At 54.4% G+C, this 27,156-nt stretch overlaps 1 protein-coding gene across 1 annotated transcript in view; it reads left to right on the top strand.

The window, feature by feature from the left end:
• Positions 1–27,156, top strand: part of LOC308131347 (titin-like) — a 224,561-nt gene that overhangs the window by 11,386 nt on the left and 186,019 nt on the right. The window contains 35 exon segments of the mRNA XM_080498075.1: positions 575–703; positions 1,197–1,778; positions 1,854–1,952; positions 2,221–2,424; positions 2,609–2,668; positions 3,265–3,523; positions 3,601–3,715; positions 4,362–4,559; positions 4,636–4,778; positions 4,850–5,001; positions 5,079–5,306; positions 6,469–6,710; positions 6,786–7,030; positions 7,107–7,271; positions 9,086–9,254; positions 9,774–11,464; positions 12,114–12,395; positions 12,695–12,961; positions 13,064–13,336; positions 13,415–13,678; positions 13,755–14,015; positions 14,103–14,363; positions 14,544–14,807; positions 15,155–15,415; positions 16,440–16,700; positions 20,409–20,669; positions 20,752–20,896; positions 21,173–21,341; positions 21,415–21,646; positions 22,474–22,758; positions 22,948–23,070; positions 24,684–24,872; positions 25,814–26,122; positions 26,758–26,850; positions 26,902–26,952. Of these exon segments, the coding sequence (XP_080354201.1) occupies positions 575–703; positions 1,197–1,778; positions 1,854–1,952; positions 2,221–2,424; positions 2,609–2,668; positions 3,265–3,523; positions 3,601–3,715; positions 4,362–4,559; positions 4,636–4,778; positions 4,850–5,001; positions 5,079–5,306; positions 6,469–6,710; positions 6,786–7,030; positions 7,107–7,271; positions 9,086–9,254; positions 9,774–11,464; positions 12,114–12,395; positions 12,695–12,961; positions 13,064–13,336; positions 13,415–13,678; positions 13,755–14,015; positions 14,103–14,363; positions 14,544–14,807; positions 15,155–15,415; positions 16,440–16,700; positions 20,409–20,669; positions 20,752–20,896; positions 21,173–21,341; positions 21,415–21,646; positions 22,474–22,758; positions 22,948–23,070; positions 24,684–24,872; positions 25,814–26,122; positions 26,758–26,850; positions 26,902–26,952 (8,932 nt within the window).

Here is a 27,156-nt window from a genome sequence, read left to right as displayed (position 1 = left end):
ACCTGCTCTTCTCAACTACCCGTGAATGCTACTCAGGCTAACATTACATTATGCTAAAATTGCTACTCAGGCTAACATTACATTATGCTAAAAATGCTACTCAGGCTAACATAATGCTATGCTAAAAATGCTACTCCGGCTAATATAATTCTATGCTAAAAATGCTACTCAGGCTAACATTACATTATGCTAAAAATGCTACTCAGGCTAACATAATGCTATGCTAAAAATGCTACTTAGGCTAATATAATTCTATGCTAAAAATGCTACTCAGGCTAACATTATGCTATGCTAAAAATGCTACGTAGGCTAACATAATGCTATGCTAAAACAGCTATGTAGGCTAGCATAATGCTATGCTAAAAATGCTACTCAGGCTAACATAATGCTATGCTAAAAAAATGCTACTCAGGCTAACAATGCTATGCTAAACAGGTTGGTCTGCTCTTTAGTCAATGAATAAACATGTGACCGTAGTGAAGCAGTTCCACCGTGAACAGATGTAGTTCCCATGGCGATGTTGGGGGGATGTTAGCATTAGCGCTAGCATTCACTTCCATCCTTCCTGCTGTAGATTATGTCCTCAGCTGATGTCCCGCCGCCCTGGAAGCGGGAAGACTACGTAGCCGAGGCTGGCTACAGCAGCGTCAGCAGCATGAGCAGCGCCACCCACTGGGAGCAGCAGGTGGTGTCCAGCAAGCAGGTGAGGCTGTAGAAGGTGTAGCTGTTAGCATTAGCAATGTGAAGGTCGCGAGCTCCAGCGTCGTCGTCGTCATGCCGCACGCATCAGGATCCGCCTGTTCCCCGTCGCCGTGGAAACCCGGGTCCTGCTGGGCAGGTAGTGCTCCCCCTGCTGGTGGCTGCCTCCAACCGAGTGGCCTCGACCCCGCCCCTCGCCCCTCGCCCCACCCCTCGCCCCGCCCACCCTGTCTGAAGACCTGTAGATCTGTTCTGTTCCCTAAGATGTTTAGTCAGTATGATGGGTCAGAACCCCAGAACCTCAGAACCTCAGGGTTCCCAGTGTTCAGCCTTGTGGGACGACCGCAGGTTGTCGCCCCCTGATGGATGTTTGGAGGTCGTGCGCTCCGCCCGTCTGAGATTCTGCCTTTTCATTGTGACTGACGCTTTATTTCTGACAAACGAAACTTGTAAAATCAGAGAGACGACTTCAGCTCTGCTGCCGCTTCCCTCTGCAGGGCGAGAAGAAAGCCGAGGCGGTGGCCACGGTGGTGGCCGCCGTCGACCTCGCCCGGGTCCGCAGACCGGCGCCGGGCGAGGAGGAGGAGGAGGAGGAGGAGGAGGGGGCGGAGCAGGAGGCCGGCAGGATGGTGCAGGTGGAGCTGATGCAGGTGGGAGCAGCGAGCGCAGAGAAACGAGTTCGTGCCGCCGCCACCATGCAGGAGGCTGCAGGACAGGTGACCCAGGTGTCCAAGGTCGTGACCCCGCAGGTGTCCAAGGTGGTGACCCAGCAGGCGTCCAAGGTCGTGACCCCGCAAGTGTCCAAGGTGGTGACCCAGCAGGTGTCCAAGGTGTCCAAGGTCATGACCCCGCAAGTGTCCAAGGTCGTGACCCAGCAGGTGTCCAAGGTCGTGACCCCGCAGGTGTCCCAGCAAGTGTCCCAGAAGGTGTCCGAGGTGTCGAAGGTGGTGACCCAGCAGGCGACCCAGCAGGCGACCCAGCAGGTGACCCAGCAGGCGACCCAGCAGGTGTCCCAGCAGGTGTCCCAGCAGGTGTCCCAGCAGGTGTCCACTCAGGTGTCCCAGCAGGTGTCCACTCAGGTGCGGCGGCGCCCTGTAGCTCACGGTTGCTGCTGTGGTCCGTCCCTCTCTCACTCACTCTGTCGCTCACTTCAGATGAAGACCAGCTTGGACACGTCGTGGGCTGACTCCGCCTCCACGCCACATTTCTCCGTCTCTAAAGTTTCTGTCCCCAAACATGAGCGGAGCGCCGAGGTAAGAGGAGCTTCCTCCTCCTCCTCACTGTTAACCCCTTCACCGCCACTCTTCACCCTCCATCCTAAATCCTCCACGCCTCCGCTCTAACCCCGCCCCCCCAGGGGCTCCACGCCACCCCAACCCTCCATTCTCCATCCAAAGCTCCGTTCGTCGGCCATGTTTCCTCATTTCTCTGTAACTGGCGTATTACTGAGTGGCGCGAGCCGCCCTCGCTACGTCCTCACTTCCTGGAAGCCTAAACGCTCTTCTCCTTGGCGGCGGTCAGGTGTCCATCGCCGGCTCTGCCGTCGCCGCCCTGCACAGAGAACTGTCTTCGCCATCGGCTCCCAGGAAAGTCATCAAACCCGTCAAGTCTCCCAGCCCGGCGCGGCGGGCAGCCGTCACGCCAGAGCCCGTCCCTCCGCCCTTCAAAGATGGCCGCCATCAGCCGGCCGCAGTGAGTGAGGAGTTTGAGGACTGGGAACCCCAGGTTGGTCTCTCAGCTGACCAGCAGCCAATCACACGCCTCCTCTCATGAAGACCCCGCCCCTCCTCCCGCTGACCTTCATCCTCCTGCAGGGCTTCACCTCTTCTAACCGCTCCTCCCTCCATCCTCACCTCCGCCCTCCTGCTCTGAACCCTCACCCCTTCTTTTTCTTCCATTTCCTGTCTAGGAGGCGGCCGCCGTCCCGCTCAGAGCTCAGGAACCCGTCGTTCCCCCGGCGCTGCTCGCCGTGAGTAACCACCATCAGTCACTGGAATGTGGGCGGGGCCAGTACTGACAGTAATGTGGGCGGGGCCAGCAGGTGCAGTCATGTGGGAGGAGTCAGCAGTAGCAGTAATGTGAGCTGAGCCAGCAGTAGCAGTCATGTGGGAGGAGTCAGTACTAACTGACAGTAATGTGGGCGGAGGTAGCAGTAATGTGGGAGGAGCCAGTACTGACAGTAATGCGGGCGGAGCCAGCAGGAGCAGTCATGTGGGAGGAGTCAGGACTAACTGACAGTAATGTGGGCGGAGGTAGCAGTAATGTGGGAGGGGCCAGTACTGACAGTAATGTGGGCGGAGCCAGCAGGAGCAGTCATGTGGGAGGAGTCAGTACTAACTGACAGTAATGTGGGCGGAGGTAGCAGTAATGTGGGAGGGGCCAGTACTGACAGTAATGTGGGCGGAGCCAGCAGGAGCAGTCATGTGGGAGGAGTCAGGACTAACTGACAGTAATGTGGGCGGAGGTAGCAGTAATGTGGGAGGAGCCTTTACTGACAGTAATGTGGGCGGAGCCAGCAGGAGCAGTCATGTGGGCGGAGCCAGTAAAGTTGTGTTTTCCTCGCAGGGCCTGAAGAACGTGACGGTGACGGAGGGCGAGTCGGTGACCCTGGAGTGTCAGATCAGTGGCCACCCGGCGCCCGTCATCATGTGGTTCAGGGAGGATTTCAAGATCGAGACCTCCATCGACTTCCAGATCAGCTACCAGAGCGGCTTCGCCCGCATGGTGATCCGCGAGGCCTTCGCCGAGGACAGCGGCCGCTTCACCTGCACCGCCACCAACGAGGCGGGCACCGTCAGCACCTCCTGCTACCTGCTGGTCAAAGGTAAGGGTTGGCAGGGTCACGGGACGCACACCACAGTGGGTCCAGGTTCGATTCCCACGCCCGTCACTCTGTTTCAGTGTCTGAGGAGATCGAGAGCCGCGAGGACGTTACCGCCATCACACAGACCGGAATCACACAGACCGGAATCACACAGACCGGAATCACACAGACCGCCATCACACAAGCTCAAACGTGAGTCTGGAAATGAGCTCGCCAGTGTTTGTAGTCCTGTAGCTCCCTGCTGTCCTCCATGTTTGTAGTCCTGTAGCTCCCTGATGTCCTCCATGTTTGTAGTCCTGTAGCTCCCTGATGTCCTCCATGTTTGTAGTCCTGTAGCTCCCTGTTGTCCTCCATGTTTGTAGTCCTGTAGCTCCCTGCTGTCCTCCATGTTTGTAGTCCTGTAGCTCCCTGCTGTCCTCCATGTTTGTAGTCCTGTAGCTCCCTGCTGTCCTCCATGTTTGTAGTCCTGTAGCTCCCTGCTGTCCTCCATGTTTGTAGTCCTGTAGCTCCCTGCTGTCCTCCATGTTTGTAGTCCTGTAGCTCCTTGTTGTCCTCCATGTTTGTAGTCCTGTAGCTCCTTGCTGTCCTCCATGTTTGTAGTCCTGTAGCTCCCTGCTGTCCTCCATGTTTGTAGTCCTGTAGCTCCTTGCTGTCCTCCATGTTTGTAGTCCTGTAGCTCCTTGTTGTCCTCCATGTTTGTAGTCCTGTAGCTCCTTGCTGTCCTCCATGTTTGTAGTCCTGTAGCTCCCTGCTGTCCTCCATGTTTGTAGTCCTGTAGCTCCTTGCTGTCCTGTGATTCGGATGATGTGGCTTACACTCTGGCACCTGTTCTCACCAGTGTCACCATGGAGACGAGGGAGCAGGTGACCATGGAAGTGACGTCTGGAGAAAGCGCCGCTCCCTTCTTCATCAGGAAGCCGAGCGTGCAGAAGCTGGTGGAGGGAGGGAGCGTGGTGTTCGAGTGTCAGGTGGGCGGAAACCCCCGACCTCACATCATCTGGAAGAAGAGTGGTGTGCCGCTCACCACCGGATACAGGTACCAGTCCAGCGCCGCCCCCTGCTGGCCGCTCTCCTGGAGTCCGTCTCACCACCGACTGTCTGGTCCTTCTCAGATACAAAGTGGCCTACAAGAAGGAGAGCGGAGAATGCCGGCTGGAGATCTCCATGACCTTCGCTGATGATGCTGGCGAATACGCCATTTTTGCCAGAAACCCACAAGGCGAAGCCTCGGCCTCCGCCACCCTGCTGGAGGAAGGTGGGTCCTGACTCCCTGTGAGTCCCGGTGAAGGTGTGGACCGTCCCTCACGGTGTCCCTGCCGTTCACAGACGCCTACGAAGCCTACATGAAGCAACAGGACGTGACCTACACGAGCCAAGTGACGACGACCACGGTGGTTCAGGAGCCGGCGGTCGTCCTGAGTCAGTACGAGGCGGTGCAGAGGAGGGTCACCACCCCCATGAGCTTCGTCTCAGAATCCGTACGTCCGCCGCCACGTCCGGTCTCCGTCAGGAGAGCAGGGTGGAGCCGGTGATCTGAACTGGTGGCGTCTTGCAGGAGTTCCTGGTCTCGGCCTTCGAGGAACGGATCATCCAGGAGATCGAGCTGCGCATCATGAGGATCTCCTACACCCAACTGGTGACGGAGGACGGCGAGCTGCTGGTGACCGTCGCCGAGGAGCAGGCGGTGCAGCCGGTCTTCGACACGCCCGTCAAGAACTACCGGATCGTGGAGGGGGTGGGCGTCACCTTCCACTGCAAGATGGCCGGACACCCGCTGCCAAAGGTACTGTGGAAGAACCACAATCTTCCAGAGGGAGGGGGGGCAGAACCACAACCTTCCAGGGGGAGGGGGGCAGAACCACAACCTTCCACAGGGAGGGGGGCAGAACCAGAACCTTCCAGAGGGAGGGGGGCAGAACCACAACCTTCCAGAGGGAGGGGCAGAACCAGAACCTTCCAGAGGGGGGGGGCAGAACCAGAACCTTTCAGAGGGAGGGGGGGCAGAAGCAGAACCTTCCAGAGGGAGGGGCAGAACCACAACCTTCCACAGGGAGGGGGGGCAGAAGCAGAACCTTCCAGGGTGAGGGGGGAAGAACCAGAACCTTCCAGGGGGAGGGGGGAAGAACCAGAACCTTCCAGAGGGAGGGGCAGAGCCACAACCTTCCAGAGGGAGGGGGGCAGAACCAGAGCCTTCCAGAGGGAGGGGGGCAGAACCACAACCTTCCAGAGGGAGGGGGGCAGAACCAGAACCTTCCACAGGGAGGGGGGGCAGAACCAGAACCTTCCAGAGGGAGGGGGGCAGAACCACAACCTTCCACAGGGAGGGGGGCAGAACCACAACCTTCCACAGGGAGGGGGGGCAGAGCCACAACCTTCCAGAGGGAGGGGGGAAGAACCAGAACCTTCCAGAGGGAGGGGGGCAGAACCAGAACCTTCCAGAGGGAGGGGCAGAACCACAACCTTCCACAGGGAGGGGGGGCAGAACCACAACCTTCCAGAGGGAGGGGGGCAGAAGCAGAACCTTCCAGAGGGGGGGGCAGAACCAGAACCTTTCAGAGGGAGGGGGGGCAGAAGCAGAACCTTCCAGGGTGAGGGGGGAAGAACCAGAACCTTCCAGAGGGAGGGCGGGCAGAACCAGAACCTTCCAGGGGGAGGGGGGAAGAACCAGAACCTTCCAGAGGGAGGGGCAGAGCCACAACCTTCCAGAGGGAGGGAGGGGCAGAACCAGAACCTTCCAGAGGGAGGGGCAGAAGCAGAATCTTTGCTCTGAACACAAGGTTTTTTCTTGATTCTGATTGGACGTGCCAGTGGAGTCAGTGAACGTTGAAGGAAAGTTAATCCTTTAACAGGAAAGTGGATGGATGATAAAAAGATGGATGATAGAAGGACGAAGGATGATTAATGGAAGGATGATGGATGAAGGATGTTGTGTCATCCTCTTCCAGATTGCGTGGTACAAAGACGGCCAGCGCCTCCAGGCCGGCGGTCGGTACCAGATGGAGGTTCTCCAGGACGGACGGGCCAGCCTGCGTCTGGCGGTGGTGCTGCCGGAGGACGAGGGCGTGTACACCGCCTTCGCCACCAACATGAAAGGCAACGCGGTGAGCTCGGGAAAGCTGTACGTGGAGCCGTCCGGCGTGGTGACGCCTCAGAGGTACACGCCTCAGCCGGCCATGCAGCGGATCCGGTAAGAGACGCTCCACGCCACGGAGAAACGCTCCTCCCGTCGGCAGTGATCTGACCTCGGCTGCTTCCTCCTTAGCTCCGCCTCCCCTCGCTCGCTGAGCCGCTCGCCCGGACGCACTCCCAGTCGCTCTCCCAGTCGCTCTCCTGGACGCTCGCCGGCTCGCCGCCTCGAGGAGGCCGACGAGGCTTCGCTGGAAAGACTCTACAAACCCGTGTTTGTTCTCAAGCCGTACTCCATCAAGTGCTCCGAGGGACAAACGGCCAGATTTGACCTGAAGGTTGTCGGCAGACCGATGCCCGACACCTACTGGTTCCACAACGGTGAGGGAACCGCTCCGGCTCCATCCGCCCTCCTTCCTCCGTCACGGAACAATGACGGAGCTTGTTTTGTTTGCAGGACAACAAGTGGTCAACGACTTCACCCACAAGATTGTGATCAAAGAGGATGGAACCCAGTCCCTCATCATCGTCCCTGCCTTGCCCAAGGACGCTGGAGAGTGGACCGTGGTGGCCCAGAACCGAGCCGGACGCACGTCTGTGGCCGTGACTCTCAGTGTGGAGGGTGAGGCCACCATCAGAGTCCTGCCGTCTAGCTTCAGCCGTAGCTTCAGTCCTAGCTTCAGTCCTAGCTTCAGTCGTAGCTTCAGTCGCAGCTTCAGTCCTAGCTTCAGCCGTAGCTTCAGTCCTAGCTTCAGCCGTAGCTTCAGCCGTAGCTTCAGTCGTAGCTTCAGTCCTAGCTTCAGTCGCAGCTTCAGTCCTAGCTTCAGTCCTAGCTTCAGTCCTAGCTTCAGTCCTAGCTTCAGTCCTAGCTTCAGTCGCAGCTTCAGTCATAGCTTCAGCCGTAGCTTCAGTCCTAGCTTCAGCCGTAGCTTCAGTCCTAGCTTCAGTCCTAGCTTCAGTCGCAGCTTCAGTCGTAGCTTCAGTCCTAGCTTCAGTCCTAGCTTCAGTCCTAGCTTCAGTCCTAGCTTCAGTCGCAGCTTCAGTCATAGCTTCAGCCGTAGCTTCAGTCCTAGCTTCAGCCGTAGCTTCAGTCCTAGCTTCAGCCGTAGCTTCAGTCGTAGCTTCAGTCCTAGCTTCAGCCGTAGCTTCAGTCCTAGCTTCAGTCCTAGCTTCAGCCATAGCTTCAGTCCTAGCTTCAGTCCTAGCTTCAGTCGCAGCTTCAGTCGTAGCTTCAGTCCTAGCTTCAGTCCTAGCTTCAGTCCTAGCTTCAGTCCTAGCTTCAGTCGCAGCTTCAGTCATAGCTTCAGCCGTAGCTTCAGTCCTAGCTTCAGCCGTAGCTTCAGTCCTAGCTTCAGCCGTAGCTTCAGTCGTAGCTTCAGTCCTAGCTTCAGCCGTAGCTTCAGTCCTAGCTTCAGTCCTAGCTTCAGCCATAGCTTCAGTCCTAGCTTCAGTCGCAGCTTCAGTCCTAGCTTCAGCCGTAGCTTCAGTCGCAGCTTCAGTCCTAGCTTCAGTCCTAGCTTCAGTCCTAGCTTCAGTCGCAGCTTCAGTCGCAGCTTCAGTCCTAGCTTCAGTCGCAGCTTCAGTCGCAGCTTCAGTCGTAGCTTCAGTCCTAGCTTCAGCCGTAGCTTCAGTCCTAGCTTCAGTCGCAGCTTCAGTCGCAGCTTCAGTCCTAGCTTCAGCCGTAGCTTCAGCCGTAGCTTCAGCCGTAGCTTCAGTCCTAGCTTCAGTCGCAGCTTCAGTCGCAGCTTCAGTCATAGCTTCAGCCGTAGCTTCAGTCCTAGCTTCAGTCGCAGCTTCAGTCGCAGCTTCAGCCGTAGCTTCAGTCCTAGCTTCAGTCGCAGCTTCAGTCGCAGCTTCAGCCGTAGCTTCAGTCGTAGCTTCAGTCCTAGCTTCAGCCGTAGCTTCAGCCGTAGCTTCAGTCGCAGCTTCAGTCGTAGCTTCAGTCCTAGCTTCAGCCGTAGCTTCAGCCGTAGCTTCAGTCGCAGCTTCAGTCGCAGCTTCAGTCGTAGCTTCAGTCCTAGCTTCAGCCGTAGCTTCAGTCCTAGCTTCAGCCGTAGCTTCAGTCCTAGCTTCAGTCGCAGCTTCAGTCGCAGCTTCAGCCGTAGCTTCAGTCCTAGCTTCAGTCGCAGCTTCAGTCGTAGCTTCAGCCGTAGCTTCAGTCGTAGCTTCAGTCCTAGCTTCAGCCGTAGCTTCAGCCGTAGCTTCAGCCGTAGCTTCAGCCGTAGCTTCAGTCGCAACTTCAGTCCTAGCTTCAGTCGCAGCTTCAGTCCTAGCTTCAGTCCTAGCTTCAGTCGCAGCTTCAGCCGTAGCTTCAGCCGTAGCTTCAGTCGTAGCTTCAGCCGTAGCTTCAGTCGTAGCTTCAGTCCTAGCTTCAGCCGTAGCTTCAGCCGTAGCTTCAGTCGTAATTGCTGCTGACACGCTCTATCGTCTGTGCAGCTCGAGAGAGCGTGGCTCGTCCTCAGTTCGTGGAGAAGCTGAAGAACCTCACGGTGAAGCAGGGAACGCTGGTGGAGCTGGCGGTCAAAGCCATCGGGAACCCGCTGCCCGACATCGTGTGGCTGAAAAACAGCGACATCATCAGTCCGCAGAAACACCCTCATATCAGGTGGGTTTCTCCAGACCTGAACTTAAACCTAAACCCAGATCCAAGTCTAAACCTAGACTTAAACCTGGACCCAGACCTGAAGCTGTACCCAGATCTAAACCTGGACCCAGACCTAAAGGTGAACCCAGACCAAACCTGGACTCAGACCGAGACCCAGACTGAAACTTAAACCTAACCTAACCTTCACATCAGGTGCTTCATCTGTTGTTGCAACAGGTTTAGCAGATTTTCAACAGGACATGCAAACCCTTCACCAAACCAGGAAAGGTAGTGGTAAAGTACTGAGACTGCTGAACTGGAGTGAAGAAGTGACGTTCCGGTTGGTTCTGATGAACACTTTGGTTCAATAGATGGACGTTTCCTCCCAGAACTCACTGGGCCTGATCTCTAGAGACACATAATAGTTTGACCGTCCAATCGAAGACCAGACACATCAGTGATCTCAGCTTCTCATGGACAGAACGATGGTCGTGAGACGTCTTCCTGCTCTCACCACTCTGGTTGTTTGTTCTCTTTCAGGATTGACGGCACTAAAGGAGAAGCCAAGTTCCAGATCCCTTCAGCATCTGGCTCCGACAGCGCCTGGTACACGGCGACCGCCATCAACAAGGCCGGCCGAGACACCACCCGCTGCCGGGTCAACGTGGAGGTGGACTTCGCCGCCCCCCAACCTGAACGGAAGCTGATCATCACCAAAGGAACCTACAAGGCCAAGGAGATCGCCGCACCTGAGCTGGAGCCGCTGCACATGCGCTACGGCCAGGAGCAGTGGGAGGAGGGCGACCTGTACGACAAGGAGAAGCAGCAGAAGCCGCAGTTCAAGAAGAAGCTGACATCCGTCCGCATGAAGCGCTTCGGTCCGGCTCACTTTGAGTGCCGGCTGACGCCCATCGGCGACCCCACCATGATGGTGGAGTGGTTGCATGACGGCAAGCCTCTGGCCGCCGCCAACCGCCTGCGCATGGTCAACGAGTTCGGCTACTGCAGCCTCGACTACGAAGTCGCTTACGCCAGAGACAGCGGCGTCATCACCTGCAGAGCCACCAACAAGTTCGGCGTGGACCAGACCTCGGCCACCCTGATCGTGAAGGACGAGAAGGGCCTGGTGGAGGAGACGCAGCTGCCCGAAGGCCGAGTCCACCGCATCGACGAGATGGAGCGCATGGCACACGAAGGCGGACCGTACGGAGTCACCACCGACGAGGAGACGGAGAAGGTCAAACCAGACATCGTTCTGCTCCCTGAGCCAGCTCGAGTGCTCGAGGGAGACATCGCCCGATTCCGCTGCAGGGTGACCGGTTATCCAGTACCAAAGGTCAACTGGTACCTCAACGGACAACTCATCCGCAAGAGCAAGAGATACAGACTGCGCTACGACGGTATCTACTACCTGGAGATCGTGGACATCAAGTCATACGACGCCGGCGAGGTCCGAGTGGTGGCAGACAATCCGTTAGGAACGACCGAGCACACGGTGAAGCTGGACATCCAGCAGAGGGAGGACTTCAGGTCCGTCCTCCGTCGCGCTCCTGAACCAAAGGCAGCAGAAATTCCCCATGAGTCTGGCAGGATGGGATTCGACGTGGTGAAGGTGGACAGAGCCAGCGAGGCAGCGCAGGACAGAGAAGTCGTTAAACTGCGTAAAGCACAAAGAGTCATCCACGAAAAAACATCGGAGGAGTCTGAAGAGCTGAAGAGCAAGTTTAAGCGCAGGACGGAGGAGGGCTTCTACGAGTCCATCTCTGCCGTGGAGTCCAAGTCTCGTAAGAGGGACGACTCCTACGAGGATCTGCTGAAGAAGACTAAGGACGAGCTGCTTCATCGCCTGAAGGAGAAAGAGGAGGCGGAGAGGAAGAAGATGGAGGAACAGGGCCAAGTCACCATCCCCACCATCAAGCCGGAGAGACTTCAGCTCTCCCCGAGCATGGAGGCTCCCAAGATCCTGGAACGCATCATCAGCCAGACCGTTGCTCCCATGGATGAGGTCCGGTTCCGGATCCGAGTGGTGGGTCGCCCAGAGCCCGAGTGCCAGTGGTTCAAGAACGGCGTCCTGCTGGAGAAAACCGAGCGCGTCTACTGGTTCTGGCCCGAAGACCACGTGTGTGAGCTGGTGATCCTGGACGTGACGGCCGAGGACTCGGCCAGCATCATGGTGAAGGCGTCGAACCTGGCCGGAGAGTCGTCGAGCCACGCCTTCCTGCTGGTCCAAGGTAACTCCAAGTTCTTCAGCACTTTGTGTTGTCTGTCCAGTCTGGTCACATTGATCCTGAAGGTACGGTGGCCAACAAGTGCAAACATGCTTCAAAAGAGAAACGCGCTTCTCAACGGAAATGCACTTCAAAAGAGAAACGCGCTTCAAAAGAGAAACGCGCTTCAAAAGAGAAACGCGCTTAGGCCCCTGAGCCAGACCCCTGAGTTAGACCCCTGAGTTAGATCCCTGTGCCAGACCCCTGAGTTAGAACCCTGAGCCAGACCCCTGAGCCAGACCCCTGAGTTAGGCCCCTGAGCCAGACCCCTGAGCCAGACCCCTGAGCCAGACCCCTGAGTTAGGCCCCTGTGCCAGACCCCTGAGCCAGAACCCTCGGCCAGATCCCTCCTGGGTCTCCTGACCCAAGCCACTGGTGGTGTGTGAAGTGAGGGTTTATCAAAGTACACTATTCCTGAATATTCCACACATCTTTACGTGCCTTTTCTGTACGAGCTGAATCCAGTGAAGGAAAGAGTCAAATGAGACAGGCGAGCAGGGTACTAGTCTTCCAGCCCCACCTCTTAAAGAGACAGGCACACAGAGTGAGAAGAGACTAGTTCATTTCACCTGATGGAGAAACACTGTCTGACCTCCACCCTGTTTGACCACAGCCAAGGCGGCCATCCGCTTCACCCAGAGCCTGGAGGACGTCACCGCCAACGAGAAGGACACCATGATGACCTTCGAGTGCGAGACCAACGAGCCCTTCGTCAAAGTCAAGTGGATGAAGAACGACACAGAGATCTTCTCCGGAGATAAGTACCGGATGCACTCGGACAGGAAGGTCCACTTCCTGTCCGTGCTGGTGATCGCCATGAGGGACGAGGCGGAGTACTCCTGCGTGGTCGTAGACGACGAGAGCGTCAGGACCAGCGCCAGGCTGCATGTGGAAGGTGACGAACACCATCTCTGCATGTCTCCTTGTTGTTTTAACGTCATTCAATAAGTTAAATCAACAAGTGCATGGGTCCTCCATGGGTCCTCCATGGGTCCTCCATGGAAACTGTGGCGGACTTCAGTTCAACACAATCATGTCCACACCCATTGTTGGGCGTGTTTGGTTGTGTTACTCAAAGTTTCGTACCACTCACCATCCTGCTGGTTATAACCACTGGTTCCATTGGTACCACTGGTTCCACCGTTCCCCATCCTGCTGGTCATAACCGTCGGTCGCGGCTCGTTTGTCCTCCAGGTGCAGCCCTGGAGCTCGTCCGACCAATGGAGAGCATTGAGGTCCCGGAGACGTACGCGGGAGAGTTGGAGGTGGAGCTCTCCCGCGAGGATGTAGAGGGCCACTGGTTCTTTGGAGACAAAGAACTCTCGGCTAGCAGTAAACACATTATGTCCTCCCGCCGAGGACGACACACACTGTCCGTCAAGGACGTCCGCAAGGAGGATCAGGGCAAATACACTTTCGTGTGCGGAGACATCAGGACCAGCGCCTCGCTGAAAATGAAAGGTGAGTCTCGATCCAGAACCTGGAGCTCCGGCCTGCCGGCCGTTCTGTCACATTCTTGTGGTCCAGTCCTTGGGGTTGCTAAGCAGGTGTCTGTTCCTGCAGTGCGTCCGGTGACCCTGATGCAGCCGCTGAGCGACCTGACCGTCTGTGAGGGCGACATCGCCCAGCTGGAGGTTCGCTTCTCCCAGGAGAACGTTGAGGGAACATGGATGAAGAGCGGCCAGGCGGTGGTGGCGTCAGACCGTGTGCACATCGTCATCGACCGGCAGGTCCACAAGCTGCTGCTGGAGAACGTCGCCACCGGAGACGCTGCCGTCTACTCATTTGAGGTTCCTGCTCAGTTGATCTCCACTTCAGGAAAACTCCACGTTCAGAGTAAGGGCCAGAATCGCTGTCGGATGCCAAAATGAATCACGATCAAAGATTAAAGTATATTTTGGTGCTTTGTCACAGCAATCGACATCGTGGGGCCGCTGAAGGACGTTTCCTCCACTGAGGGCTCCAAGGCCGTCCTGGAGGCCAAGATCTCAGCCCAGGATGTGGGTTCGGTAAAGTGGTACCACAACGACAAACTACTGACGCCCAGCGAGCGAGTCCAGGTGATCGCCAAGGGCTCCAAGCAGCGGCTGGTCTTTTCCCGGACCTTCGCCTCCGATGAGGGACGCTACAAACTGGTGGTCGGCAAAGTGGAGACCGGCTGCAGCCTGACTGTAGAAAGTAAGACTGCGGTTAACGAGGGCGGTCCTCGGGGGTCTGGCGTCACTCTGACCTGGCATTGCTCGTGTCTTCACAGAGGTTAGCATTGTCCGGCACATGGAGGATCGAGTTTGCTCCGAGTCTCAGAACGTCACCTTCAACGTAGAGGTCTCTCACCCCGGAGTGGACCCGGTCTGGACCTTCAGGAACCAGCAGCTCAAACCAGGACCCAAATACAAGATGGAGTCTAAAGGAAAGGCTCACTCCATGACGGTCGCCGACACCATGAAGGACGAGGAGGGCCAGTACATGTTCCATGCTGGGGAGAAGACGTCCAGCGCCACACTCACCGTCTCTGGTGCGTCTGAACGTGACGGGTCGGCAACAGCTGCTTGTTCAAATAGCAGAACAGTTTCAACAAGATGTTTCCTCCTCCTACCACCAGGTGGAGCCATCACACGACCGCTGCAGGACGTGACGGTGGCCGAGTCGCAGACAGCTGTGCTCGAGTGTGAAGTTGCCAACGCAGAGGCCGAGGGCCGGTGGCTAAAGGAGGGGCGGGCAGTAGACTTCAACGACAACGTGGTGAGCAAGGTGGATGGCGTCGTCCGGCGCCTCGTCATTGTCATCACCCGACCGCAGGACGTCGCCGAGTACAGCTACCAGGTGGCCAACTCCAAGACCAGCGCCAACCTCCGTGTGGAGGGTGCGTATCAGCCGCTCGCCTGCCACACCGTTCAATTCCCTATAGTCTCCAACGTGGTGGTGTTCCTCAGGGTTCGCCACTGGGCCCACTGGTTGTTAGCCTTCGTCTCCTACTGTCCACTGACAATGGTACAAAACTCTTCCTGAACCCTGCGGTGTGTGTATGTGTGTGTGTGTTCAGCCGTTAAGATCAAGAAGACTCTTCGGAACCAGACGGTGACGGAGACGCAGGAAGCGCTGTTCACGCTGGAGCTCACGCACCCTGACGTCAAAGGCTCGCAGTGGATCCGGAATGGTGTGGAGCTGCAGAGTGGCGACAAGTACGAGATCCGCTCGGACGGCGTGCTGCACACGCTCCGGGTGAAGGACTGCAGCACCCAGGACGAGTCGGTCTACTCCTTCAAACTGGGACGACTGTCGGCTAGCGCCCGGCTCAATGTGGAGAGTGAGTACCACTCCTGTTGTCGGGGGGCGAGCCTGAACCCTGAACCTGACTCTGACTCCTACCCAGACTCTGACCCCTACCCAGATCCCTACCCAGACCCTGACCGACATCCAGACCCTTACCCTTACCCTTTACCCCTCCCCAGACCCCAAGCCTGACCCTGATTCAGACCTTTACTGATCTGTTTTCATGGTATAAAGCTTTTGAGTTGTTTTCTATTCACTACTTCAGGATTTAGAACTGCTAATTGGTTGAGCTCAGACTTTGTGACCCTGTTGATAATGTCGCTGCTCTTGATTGTCTGTTACATGTCTCCAGAGCTCAAAGTATCAATTTTGTGTCTCCAGCAATCAAGATTGTGAAGAAGATGAAAGATGTGAACGCTCTGCTCGACGGCCCCGCCTCCTTTGAGATCAGCCTATCACACGACGACGTGCCGGTGCGCTGGCTGTTTGGCGGCGTGGAGCTCAAGTCCAGCGACAAGTGCAAGATCCTGTCGGAGAGGAAAGCTCACAAGTTGCTGCTGCAGAACGTGGACCTCAGCCACGCCGGGGAGTACACGGCCGTGGTGGGACACCTGCAGTGCAGCGCCACGCTCACCGTGGAAGGTACCACTGCATCTTAGAACTGGACCGCACGTCCATCATGGTTCCCTCTTAGTCCGTATGAGGTCTTGATTCCAGATATCTGTCTCCTCCGACTTCCCTCTGTTCTTCTCGTTTGTTCCAAGTCTCTCGTGGAGCAAACCAGGAATCTGATCTCTTCTTTGCTCCACGAGAGACTTGGAGGGCTCCCCCCTACACCCAAGGTCCTATACACGAGGTCCTGTACCCAAGGGGACTCCACCCTGGACCTGGCTCTGGGAGGGCGGGAGGGTGGAAAACCTAACCCTCCACCCTGGGCCTGGCTCTGGGAGGGCGGGAGGGTGGAAAACCTAACCCTCCACCCTGGGCCTGGCTCTGGGAGGGCGGGGACTCCACCCTGGGCCTGGCTCTGGGAGGGCGGGAGGGTGGAAAACCTAACCCTCCACCCTGGGCCTGGCTCTGGGAGGGTGGGGACTCCACCCTGGGCCTGGCTCTGGGAGGGCGGGGACTCCACCCTGAGCCTGGCTCTGGGAGGGTGGGGACTCCACCCTGGGCCTGGCTCTGGGAGGGTGGGGACTCCACCCTGAGCCTGGCTCTGGGAGGGTGGGGACTCCACCCTGGGCCTGGCTCTGGGAGGGCGGGGACTCCACCCTGAGCCTGGCTCTGGGAGGGTGGGGACTCCACCCTGGGCCTGGCTCTGGGAGGGTGGGGACTCCACCCTGGGCCTGGCTTCAGCAGTGTGCCCCAGTGACCCTCTTCTGGGCAGGTACACGATGGTCTGTGTGGTCCTGGCCTGGGGGAGTTTTGAAGGTGTTTGTTGGGGCCTCAACTCCAGACCACTCCAGACCTCCACCTTGGTACTCCAGACCTTCACCTTGGTACTCCAGACCACATGGCTCTGAAGGTCACTAGACCACTCCAGACCTCCACCTGGTCAAGGCCAGAGTCCAGGAAGGTCTAGCATCTGGTCCTCAAAATATAGGAAAGGTGTTCCAACAGTTGTGTGTGGAGGTTCCAGACCTTGACGTGGAGCTCTGTGCCCCTGCAGCGCTGCGCGTCACCAGACCGCTGAAGAGCGTGGAGGTGCCGGAGACGCAGGCGGCCACGTTGGAGTGCGAGGTGTCGCACTTCAACGTTCCGTCCACGTGGCTGAAGGACGGCGTGGAAATCGAGATGAGCGAGAAGTTCCGGATCGTGGTCCAGGGGAAGCTGCACCAGCTGAAGATCGTGAACACCAGCCGCCACGACTCGGCCGAGTACACCTTCGTGTGCGGGAACGACCGCGTGTCGGCCACGCTCACCGTCAGCCGTAAGACCACGTTCAAAGTCCGAGCCAAAGCCAAAAGCTGAACCCCCCCCCCCCCCCCCCCCTGCCTCCCCCAGCACCACTAGCCCCCCCCCCCCCCCCCTCCCCCCTCAGAGTCCCTGAGGACCCGCTCACTCTAACCTGAAGATTAACCTTCACAGACTAACCAGACTGACAGTTCAGCTCAATAAAGACCTGAAACTTCTCCTCTGGTGACGACCTGGTTTTTCTGGTTCCTTCTGCTCCTCTGACGACCAGCCCAGAGCCCAGGGTGCTCCAGAACCTCACTAGAACCTCACCACACCAGATCCTCACTAGAACTTCTCCACACCAGAACCTCGCCACTCCAGAACCTCACTAGAACCTCACCTGAACCTCACCACACCAGATCCTCACTAGAACTTCTCCACACCAGAACCTCACCACTCCAGAACCTCACTAGAACCTCACCTGTGCCTCACCACACCAGAACCTCACTAGAGCCTCACCACACCAGAACCTCACCACACCAGAACCTCATGACACCAGAACCTCTCAGAACTTCACCACACCAGAACCTCACCACTCCAGAACCTCATGACACCAGAACCTCACCACACCAGAACCTCATGACACCAGAACCTCTCAGAACTTCCCCACACCAGAACCTCATGACACCAGAACCTCAGAACTTCACCACACCAGAACCTCACCTGAGCCTCATCACACCAGAACCTCACCACACCAGAACCTCACCACACCAGAACCTCATGACACCAGAACCTCTCAGAACTTTGCCACACCAGAACCTCACTACTCCAGAACCTCATGACACCAGAACCTCTCAGAACTTTACCACACCAGAACCTCACTACTCCAGAACCTCATGACACAGAACCTCTCAGAACCTCACCCCACCAGAACCTCTCAGAACCTCCCTTCATACAGAACCTCACCACTCCAGAACCTCAGCAGAACCTCGCCCACGGTGCGCTAGCTAAACGTCACCAGACACAGCTGAACATTTCCGACGTGCAGCTTCTTCTTTTCCTCGGATCTTTAGACGATAACTGAACCGTCTTTTCTCTATTTTTGATTTTTCTCTATTTTGAACTGAAATCAACATTTTGGGTTTGAAAGCTCCCGCTGAAATTTGTAGCTGCTTGGTTTTGTGTTGGGATAACGAGTCGTACTAACGCAGTTTAACCAGCTAACGAACTTTCTCAGGATTTCTGTTCCACACTGAAAACGTTTCTCACAATTCTTATCCAAACAGGCCAAGAAGTAATCAAGTACTTTTACTGAAGTACCTATATTCAATCCTGAAAACATTTACTATATTCACGTTTTTCTCAAGATGAAAAAAAGTGTTTTGATTCATTTTCAAATTAACGTGGAAAATTTTTCAAACGAACAAAAGAACAACAAAAAGTTTTCTGTGAACGAAGGAATTATTATTGTCGTCATGGAAAATGATGAAAGATGTGTGAAAATAACATGGTTGACACTTTCAAAGAATTATTGAATCATTTTCATCTTTGAAAAAAACAAAAACAAAAGTAAGTTTAGTTGAAAGATCAAAGTTCGACGAGCATCAAGTTAATGTGACGTTATTGTGACACGAGCCTGAAGTTAGTTTCATATTTACATTATGATAGTGTGAGGTTAGTATGATTTTATCATTACTGAGGTTGGTGTGATTATATTATTACTGTGATTTTATTATTACTGTCATTTTATTATTACTGTGAGGTTAGTATGATTTTATCGTCACGTCAGTGATTTTATCATCACATTAGTATGATTTTATCATCACATTAGTATGATTTTATCGTCACATCAGTGTGATTTTATCATCACATTAGTATGATTTTATCATATCAGTTTGATTTCATCGTCACGTCAGTATGATTTTATCATCATATCAGCTTGATTTCATCGTCACGTCAGTGTGATTTTATCATCACAGTATGATTTCATCGTCATGTCAGTGTGATTTCATCGTAACGTCAGTGTGATTTTATCGTAACGTAGTGTGATTTTATCATCACGTCAATGTGATTTTATCATCACATTAGTATGATTTTGTCGTAGCGTCAGTGTGATTTTATCATCACATTGTGATTTTATCATCACATCAGTGCGATTTTATAATCACATTAGTATGATTTTATCGTAACGTCATTGTGATTTTATCATCACATCACTGATTTTATCGTAACGTCATTGTGATTTTATCGTCACATCACTGTGATTGTATTGTAACGTCAGTGTGAGTTTATTGTAATGTCAGTTTGATTTTATCATCACATTAGTATGATTTTATCATCACGTCAGTGTGATTTTATTGTAACGTCAGTTTGATTTTATCATCACATCAGTGTGATTTTATCGTCACATCAGTGTGATTTTATTGTAACATCAGTGAGATTTTATCGTCACGTCAGTGTGATTTATTGTAAGGTCACTGTGATTTTACCATCACATTAGTATGAGTTTATCATCACATCAGTGTGATTTTATCGTCACATCAGTGTGATTTTATCATCACGTCAGTGATTTTATCATCACATTAGTATGAGTTTATCATCACGTCAGTGTGATTTTATCATCACGTCACTGTGATTTAATCATCACGTCAGTGTGATTTTACCATCACATTAGTATGAGTTTATCATCACATCAGTGTGATTTTATCGTCACATCAGTGTGATTTTATCATCACGTCAGTGATTTTATCATCACATTAGTATGAGTTTATCATCACGTCAGTGTGATTTTATCATCACGTCACTGTGATTTAATCATCACGTCAGTGTGATTTTATCATAACGCTAGTGTGATTTTATCATCACGTCAGTGTGATTTTATCATCACGTCACTGTGATTTAATCGTCACGTCAGTGTGATTTTATCATAACGCTAGTGTGATTTTATCATCACGTCACTGTGATTTAATCGTCACGTCAGTGTGATTTTATCATAACGCTAGTGTGATTTTATCATCACGTCACTGTGATTTTATCATCACGTCACTGTGATTTAATCATCACGTCACTGTGATTTTATCATCACGTCAGTATGATTTTATCATCACGTCACTGATTTTATCGTCACGTCAGTGTGATTTTATCATCACATTAGTATGATTTTATCATCACGTCACTGATTTTATCGTCACGTCAGTGTGATTTTATCATCACATTAGTATGATTTTATCATCACGTCACTGATTTTATCGTCACGTCAGTGTGATTTTATCATCACATTAGTATGATTTTATCGTAACGTCACTGTGATTTTATCGTCACGTCAGTGTGATTTTATCATCACATTAGTATGATTTTATCATCACGTCACTGATTTTATCGTCACGTCAGTGTGATTTTATCATCACATTAGTATGATTTTATCATCATGTCACTGATTTTATCGTCACGTCAGTGTGATTTTATCATATCAGTGTGATTTTATCGTAACGTCACTGTGATTTTATCATCACATTGGTATGATTTTATCATATCAGTGTGATTTTATCATCACATTAGTATGATTTTATCATATCAGTTTGATTTCATCGTAACGTCAGTTTGAGGTCAGTGTGACGTTCTGAGGTTGGTCTGACATCAGCAGTACTGGTGGAATAGTGTGCTGGCAGGGGGCGGAGCTGTGGGCAGAGGGGGCGGAGCTCCAGCCCGTGTGTCTGACGCCACCTGTGCTCTGCGCCTGCAGCCGTCCTGGTCACGTCCATGCTGAAGGACCTGAACGCTCAGGAGAAGGACACCGTCACGTTCGAGGTGACGGTCAACCACGAGGGCGTGAGCTACAAGTGGCTGAAGAACGGCGTGGAGGTGAGGTCATCGGAGCGCTGCCAGCTCCGCAGCCGGCAGCTCACGCACTCGCTCACCATCCGGAACGTTCACTTCGGAGACGGAGGGGAGTATCGCTTCGTGGCCGGCTCCGCCGCTAGCGCCGCCAATCTCTTCGTAGAAGGTAACGTGGACTCCCAGGAGGGGGGCCAGTTCTACAGACTGACTCCGCCCACTGACTCTGTGTGTGTGTGTGTGTGTGTCAGCTCGTGTGGTGGAGTTCACCAAGAAAATCAAAGACCTGAAAGTGACGGAGAAGAAGAAGGCGGTGTTCGAGTGCGAGCTGTCAGAGCCCAACGTGCCGGCGGTGTGGATGAAGGACGGCCAGGAGCTGGACCTGTCACAAGAGAGGTGGGTTAGCCCCGCCCCCAGAGAGACGCTAATCTGAACAGTTCATTGTTAAAAACCTTTCCTCTTAGTTTCGACTTCCTGTTTGGGAGTGTGACTTCCTGTTTGGGAGTGTGACTTCCTGTTTGGGAATGTGACTTCCTGTTTGGGAGTGTGACTTCCTGTTCTGGAGTGTGACTTCCTGTTCTGGAGTGTGACTTCCTGTTTGGGAGTGTGACTTCCTGTTTGGGAATGTGACTTCCTGTTTGGGAGTGTGACTTCCTGTCGCGGTGTGTTCAGGTTTGTGGTGACGGCCGAGAAGTTCGTCCACCGCCTGATGGTTCAGACGCTGCGGATGTCGGACGCCGGCGAGTACTCGGTGGTGGCGGGTTCCAGCGTGTCCAGGGCCCGGCTGACGGTGGAGGGCCGCGACGTCCGGATCTCAGAACCCGCCGAGCGCCACGTCACGGTGAGTCTGCGTGGCGTCGGTGGAGAGGCTCGTCGGCCGACCATCGCTGACGGCGTCGGGTTCCCACCCTCAGGTTCTGGAGAGGCAGCGGGCGACCTTCGAGTTCGAGGTGAACGAGGACGACGTGGAGGGCCGCTGGCTGCGGAACGGCGTGGAGATCCACTTCTCTGCCGAGGAGCGCTTCAGCTACGTCACCGTGCGCCGGCTGCACCGCCTCACCATCACCGAGACCTACCGGAGCGACGCCGGCGAGTACACCTTCATTGCCGGCAAGAATCGGAGCTCCGCCCACCTGCGGGTCAACCGTGAGTCCCACTCACACTCCAGGGGGTGGAGTCAGCAGAGGGGTGGCGTCAACAGAGGGTGGAGTCAGCAGAGGGTGGAGTCACAGAGGGGTGGAGTCACAGAGGGGTGGAGTCACAGAGGGGTGGAGTCAGCAGAGGGGTGGCGTCAACAGAGGGTGGAGTCAGAGGGTGGAGTCAGCAGAGGGTGGAGTCAGCAGAGGGTGGAGTCACAGAGGGGATGAGTCAACAGAGGGTGGCGTCAACAGAGGGGTGGCGTCAACAGAGGGGTGGCGTCAACAGAGGGGTGGCGTCAACAGATGGGTGGAGTCACAGAGGGGTGGCGTCAACAGAGGGGTGGCGTCAACAGAGGGGTGGCGTCAGCAGAGGGTGGAGTCACAGAGGGGATGAGTCAACAGAGGGTGGCGTCAACAGAGGGTGGCGTCAACAGAGGGGTGGCGTCAACAGATGGGTGGAGTCACAGAGGGGTGGAGTCAGCAGAGGGGTGGCGTCAACAGAGGGGTGGCGTCAACAGAGGGTGGAGTCACAGAGGGGTGGCGTCAACAGATGGGTGGAGTCACAGAGGGGTGGAGTCAGCAGAGGGGTGGCGTCAACAGAGGGGTGGCGTCAACAGAGGGTGGAGTCACAGAGGGGAGGAGTCAGCAGAGGGGTGGAGTCACAGAGGGTGGAGTCACAGAGGGGTGGGGTCACAGAGGGGTGGAGTCAGTAGAAGGGTGGGGTCACAGAGGGTGGAGTCAGTAGAGGGGTGGGGTCACAGAGGACTTCAGAATGTGAGGTTGTTCCAGAGACGTCCCAGTCGTCAGCGTATCGTCGTTCTGCCCCGCCCTCAGTCCCGGAGCCTCCTCAGATCCTTCGCCACATGCAGCCGGTGTCGGTGGCGGCGGGCCGGCCGGCGCGGTTCTCCGTCCAGGTGGGGGGGCTGCCCGCCCCGCACGTCTCCTGGTTCAAGGACCAGCAGGCGCTGGCCGCCGGCTTCAAATGCAAGTTCCTGCAGGACGGCGGCGAGAACACGCTGCTGCTCATCGAGGCGTTCCCCGAGGACGCCGCCACCTACACCTGTACGGCTAGCAACGCTCACGGCAGCGCCAGCAGCAACGCCACGCTCACCGTGGAAGGTAGAGAGAGAGAGAGAGAGAGAGAGAGAGAGAGAGAGAGAGAGAGAGAGAGAGAGAGAGAGAGAGAGAAGAGAGAGAGAGAGAGAGAGAGAGAGAGAGAGAGAGAGAGAGAGAGAGAGAGAGAGAGAGAGAGAGAGAGAGAGAGAGAGAGAGAGAGAGAGAGAGATAAACCTGCCCTTCCCCCCACAGTGTCAGAGCCCGTCTCTCCAGACTCCGCCCCCCTGGCTCCGCCCACTGTGACGTCTCCGCTGGTCAACACGACGGCGCCTGACGGAGCAACGGCGCGATTCCAATGTCGAGTGAGAGGAGATGGTGAGGAGTCACTTCCTGTCCAGCCTCCACCTTCTACTGTTCTACACTGTTCTACACTGTTCTCTACAGTTCTACTGTTCTCTATTGTTCTCTACTGTTCTACACTGTTCTCTACAGTTCTACTGTTCTCTATTGTTCTCTATTGTTCTCTATTGTTCTCTACTGTTCTACTGTTCTCTATTGTTCTCTATTGTTCTCTATTGTTCTCTACAGTTCTACTGTTCTCTATTGTTCTCTATTGTTCTCTACAGTTCTACTGTTCTCTATTGTTCTCTATTGTTCTCTACTGTTCTACTGTTCTCTACTGTTCTACACTGTTCTCTACAGTTCTACTGTTCTCTACTGTTCTCTACTGTTCTCCTGTTCTCTACTGTTCTACTGTTCTCTACTGTTCTACACTGTTCTCTACTGTTCTCTACTGTTCTCTACAGTTCTACTGTTCTCTACTGTTCTCTACTGTTCTCTACAGTTCTACTGTTCTCTACTGTTCTACACTGTTCTCTACAGTTCTACTGTTCTCTACTGTTCTCTACTGTTCTACACTGTTCTCTACAGTTCTACTGTTCTCTATTGTTCTCTATTGTTCTCTATTGTTCTCTACTGTTCTACTGTTCTCTATTGTTCTCTATTGTTCTCTATTGTTCTCTACAGTTCTACTGTTCTCTATTGTTCTCTATTGTTCTCTATTGTTCTCTACTGTTCTACTGTTCTCTATTGTTCTCTATTGTTCTACTGTTATCTATTGTTCTCTACTGTTCTCTACTGTTCTACTGTTCTCTACTGTTCTACTGTTCTCTATTGTGCTCTACTGTTCTACTGTTCTCTACTGTTCTACACTGTTCTCTACAGTTCTACTGTTCTCTATTGTTCTCTATTGTTCTCTACAGTTCTACTGTTCTCTATTGTTCTACTGTTCTCTATTGTTCTCTACTGTTCTCTACTGTTCTACTGTTCTCTACTGTTCTCTACGGTTCTACTGTTCTCTACTGTTCTCTACTGTTCTCTACTGTTCTACTGTTCTCTATTGTTCTCTACTGTTCTCTACTGTTCTCTATTGTTCTCTACTGTTCTACTGTTCTCTACTGTTCTACTGTTCTACACTGTTCTCTACTGTTCTACTGTTCTCTACTGTTCTCTACTGTTCTCTACTGTTCTACTGTTCTCTATTGTTCTCTACTGTTCTCTACTGTTCTACTGTTCTCTATTGTTCTCTACTGTTCTCTACTGTTCTACTGTTCTCTATTGTTTTCTACTGTTCTCTACTGTTCTCTATTGTTTTCTACTGTTCTCTACTGTTCTACTGTTCTCTACTGTTCTCTATTGTTCTCTACTGTTCTCTACTGTTCTACTGTTCTACACTGTTCTACTGTTCTCTACTGTTCTACTGTTCTCTACTGTTCTCTACTGTTCTACTGTTCTACTGTTCTCTACTGTTCTACTGTTCTCTATCGTTCTCTATCTTTCTTTATCGTTCTCTATCTTTCTCTATCTTTCTCTATCTTTCTTTATCGTTCTCTATCTTTCTCTATCTTTCTCTATCCTCTCTATCTTTCTCTATCGTTCTCTATCGTTCTCTCTCCTCTACGTTCCTGTGACGTTCCGTCCTGTTCCAGACGTGACGATCAGCTGGTTCCACGAGGACGAGGAACTGCGTCCGTCAGACGCCTTCAGGATGTCTCAGTTTGACGACGGCTGCCAGCTGGAGATCTACAGGGTTTCCTCGCAGGACCAGGGCCGCTACACCTGCAGGGCCGCCAACGCCGCCGGCGCCGCCGCCTGCTCCGCCACGCTGACGCTGGACGGTGAGTCACATGACCTCGTCCACCGCTCACCGTCTTCGGTCCACGGGCGGGTTCTGCAGGGAACAAGTGAAGCTCTGGATCAGAGATCCACCAGTAGAGAAGCTCCGCCTCCTGACCAATCAGACCTCTTGGAAAATGACCCGCCCATTCTGGGAAGATCCTGATTGGTGCCTCCCGTGGGGGCGGAGCCTATAAGAGTTCAATGTCAAGTAAAGGACCAGTGAGGAATATCTTCCCCAACCTCTGTGTCCTCGTGTCCTCATGTCTTCACGTCCTCGTGTTTTCATGTCCTTGTGTCGTAGTGTCCTCATGCCGTTGTGTCTTTGTGTCCTCATGTCTCAATGTCCTCATGTCCTGATGTCTTAATTTACTCATGTCCTGATGTTTCCATGTCCTCATGTCTTCGTTCTCCGATGTCTTTGTGTCTTCCTGTCCTCATGTCCTCATGTCCTCATGTCTTCATGTCCTCATGTCCTGATGTCTTAATTTACTCATGTCCTGATGTTTCCATGTCCTCATGTCTTCATTCCCCGATGTCTTCGTGTTTTCATGTCCTTGTGTCCTGATGTCTTCTGTCTTCCTGTCCTCATGTCCTGATGTCTTAATTTACTCATGTCCTGATGTTTCCATGTCCTCATGCCTTCGTTCCCAATGTCTTCGTGTCTTCCTGTCCTCATGTCCTCATGTCTTCATGTCCTCATATCCTTGTGTCCTGATGTCTTCATGTTTTAATGTCCTCATGTCTTCGTTCCCCGATGTCTTCGTGTTTTCATGTCCTTGTGTCCTGATGTCTTCATGTCTTCCTGTCCTGATGTCTTAATTTACTCATGTCCTCATGTCCCCCGATGTCTTCCTGTCCTCATGTCCTTGTGTTGTCCCTTCAACACTCGCGCCAACTCAGCCGTGAGTTTAACGTGAAGTCCCTGAACGCCCCGCTGCAGGACGTCCCCCGGTGGCGCCGGTGTTCGTGCGTCCCGTGGCGAGCTGCAGCGTGCTGCACGGCGAGGTCGCTCGCTTCCACGCGCTGCTGTCCGGCTCGCCGCCGCCAGACGTCCGCTGGTTCCACGACGGGCAGCCGGTGCGACCCGACCAGAACCTGGTGTTTCACTTTGACGAGGCCGCCGGCGCCGCCACGCTCATCATCGTGGACGCCTTCGCCGAGCACGCCGGCCGCTACACCTGCCGGGCCGCCAACGCCGCCGGCGAGGCGGCGTGCTCTGCCACGCTCTCCGTCAGCAGGGAGGACCAAGGTAACGGCTGAATACTGCTCCTCAACCTCCTCCTCCTTCAACACCACCACCTCCTCCTCCTCCTCCTCCACCTGCTCCTGCTCCTCCACCTGCTCCTCCTCCTCCTTCACCACCACCGCCTCCTCCTCCTCCACCTGCTCCTCCTCCTCCTTCACCACCACCGCCTCCTCCTCCTCCACCTGCTCCTCCTCCTCCTTCACCACCACCGCCTCCTCCTCCTCCACCTGCTCCTCCTCCTCCTTCACCACCACCGCCTCCTCCTCCTCCTCCACCTGCTCCTCCTCCTCCTTCACCACCACCGCCTCCTCCTCCTGAACACAGAACCCAACCAGATCCTTCTAACCTCTGATCTCACTTTCTGTCGGCGTGTTGGACTGTGGGATGCGTCGTCGTCCTCCTCCTCCTCCTCCATCACCTCCACCTCCTCCTCCTCCGCCTCCTCCTCATTCACCTCCCGTTAAAACCATGTGAGCTGTGCTCACCATCCAGATGTTCCTCAGGAGGTTCCAGATGTTCCAGAGGAGATCTTTGGTCTAGAATTCCTCTGGAAGTCCAACAAACTCATGAAGGTGTAGAACCAGACTGGAGACGTTTGGGTTCCACTGTTGTTGTGGTTCTGAGGCTTGGTGGACCAGGACCCCTGGTGAGCCAGGACCCCTGGTGGACCAGGACCCCTGGTGGACCAGGACCCCTGGTGAGCCAGGACCCCTGGTGGACCAGGACCCCTGGTGAGCCAGGAGTCCTGGTCCACCAACTAACCAGGTGTTTCTCCTCCACAGAGACTCAGGTCCACCAGCACATCGAGGCCCGCATCGAGCAGGAAGTCAAAGGTAAGCCTCCATGTCTACCAGCTCCTCCCGGGCCCTCCCGGGTCCTTCCGGGTCCCCCCGGGCCCTCCCGGGTCCTCCTGGGTCCTCCTGGGTGTAGTAGTAGCGTGAGGGCAGGAGGGACAGGGTTCCCCGGGGCTGGGTGGGGTTCTCACTGTGACGGTCTGCTGAAGGATGCATGTGGACCCACGGTGACGAGCCGCCAGG

The sequence above is a fragment of the Blennius ocellaris genome (assembly GCF_963422515.1).
Source record: "Blennius ocellaris genome assembly, chromosome: 6".
Lineage (NCBI taxonomy): Eukaryota > Metazoa > Chordata > Actinopteri > Blenniiformes > Blenniidae > Blennius > Blennius ocellaris.
Note: the sequence above shows the minus strand (reverse complement) of the source record. Positions and strands in the feature narration are given on the sequence as shown.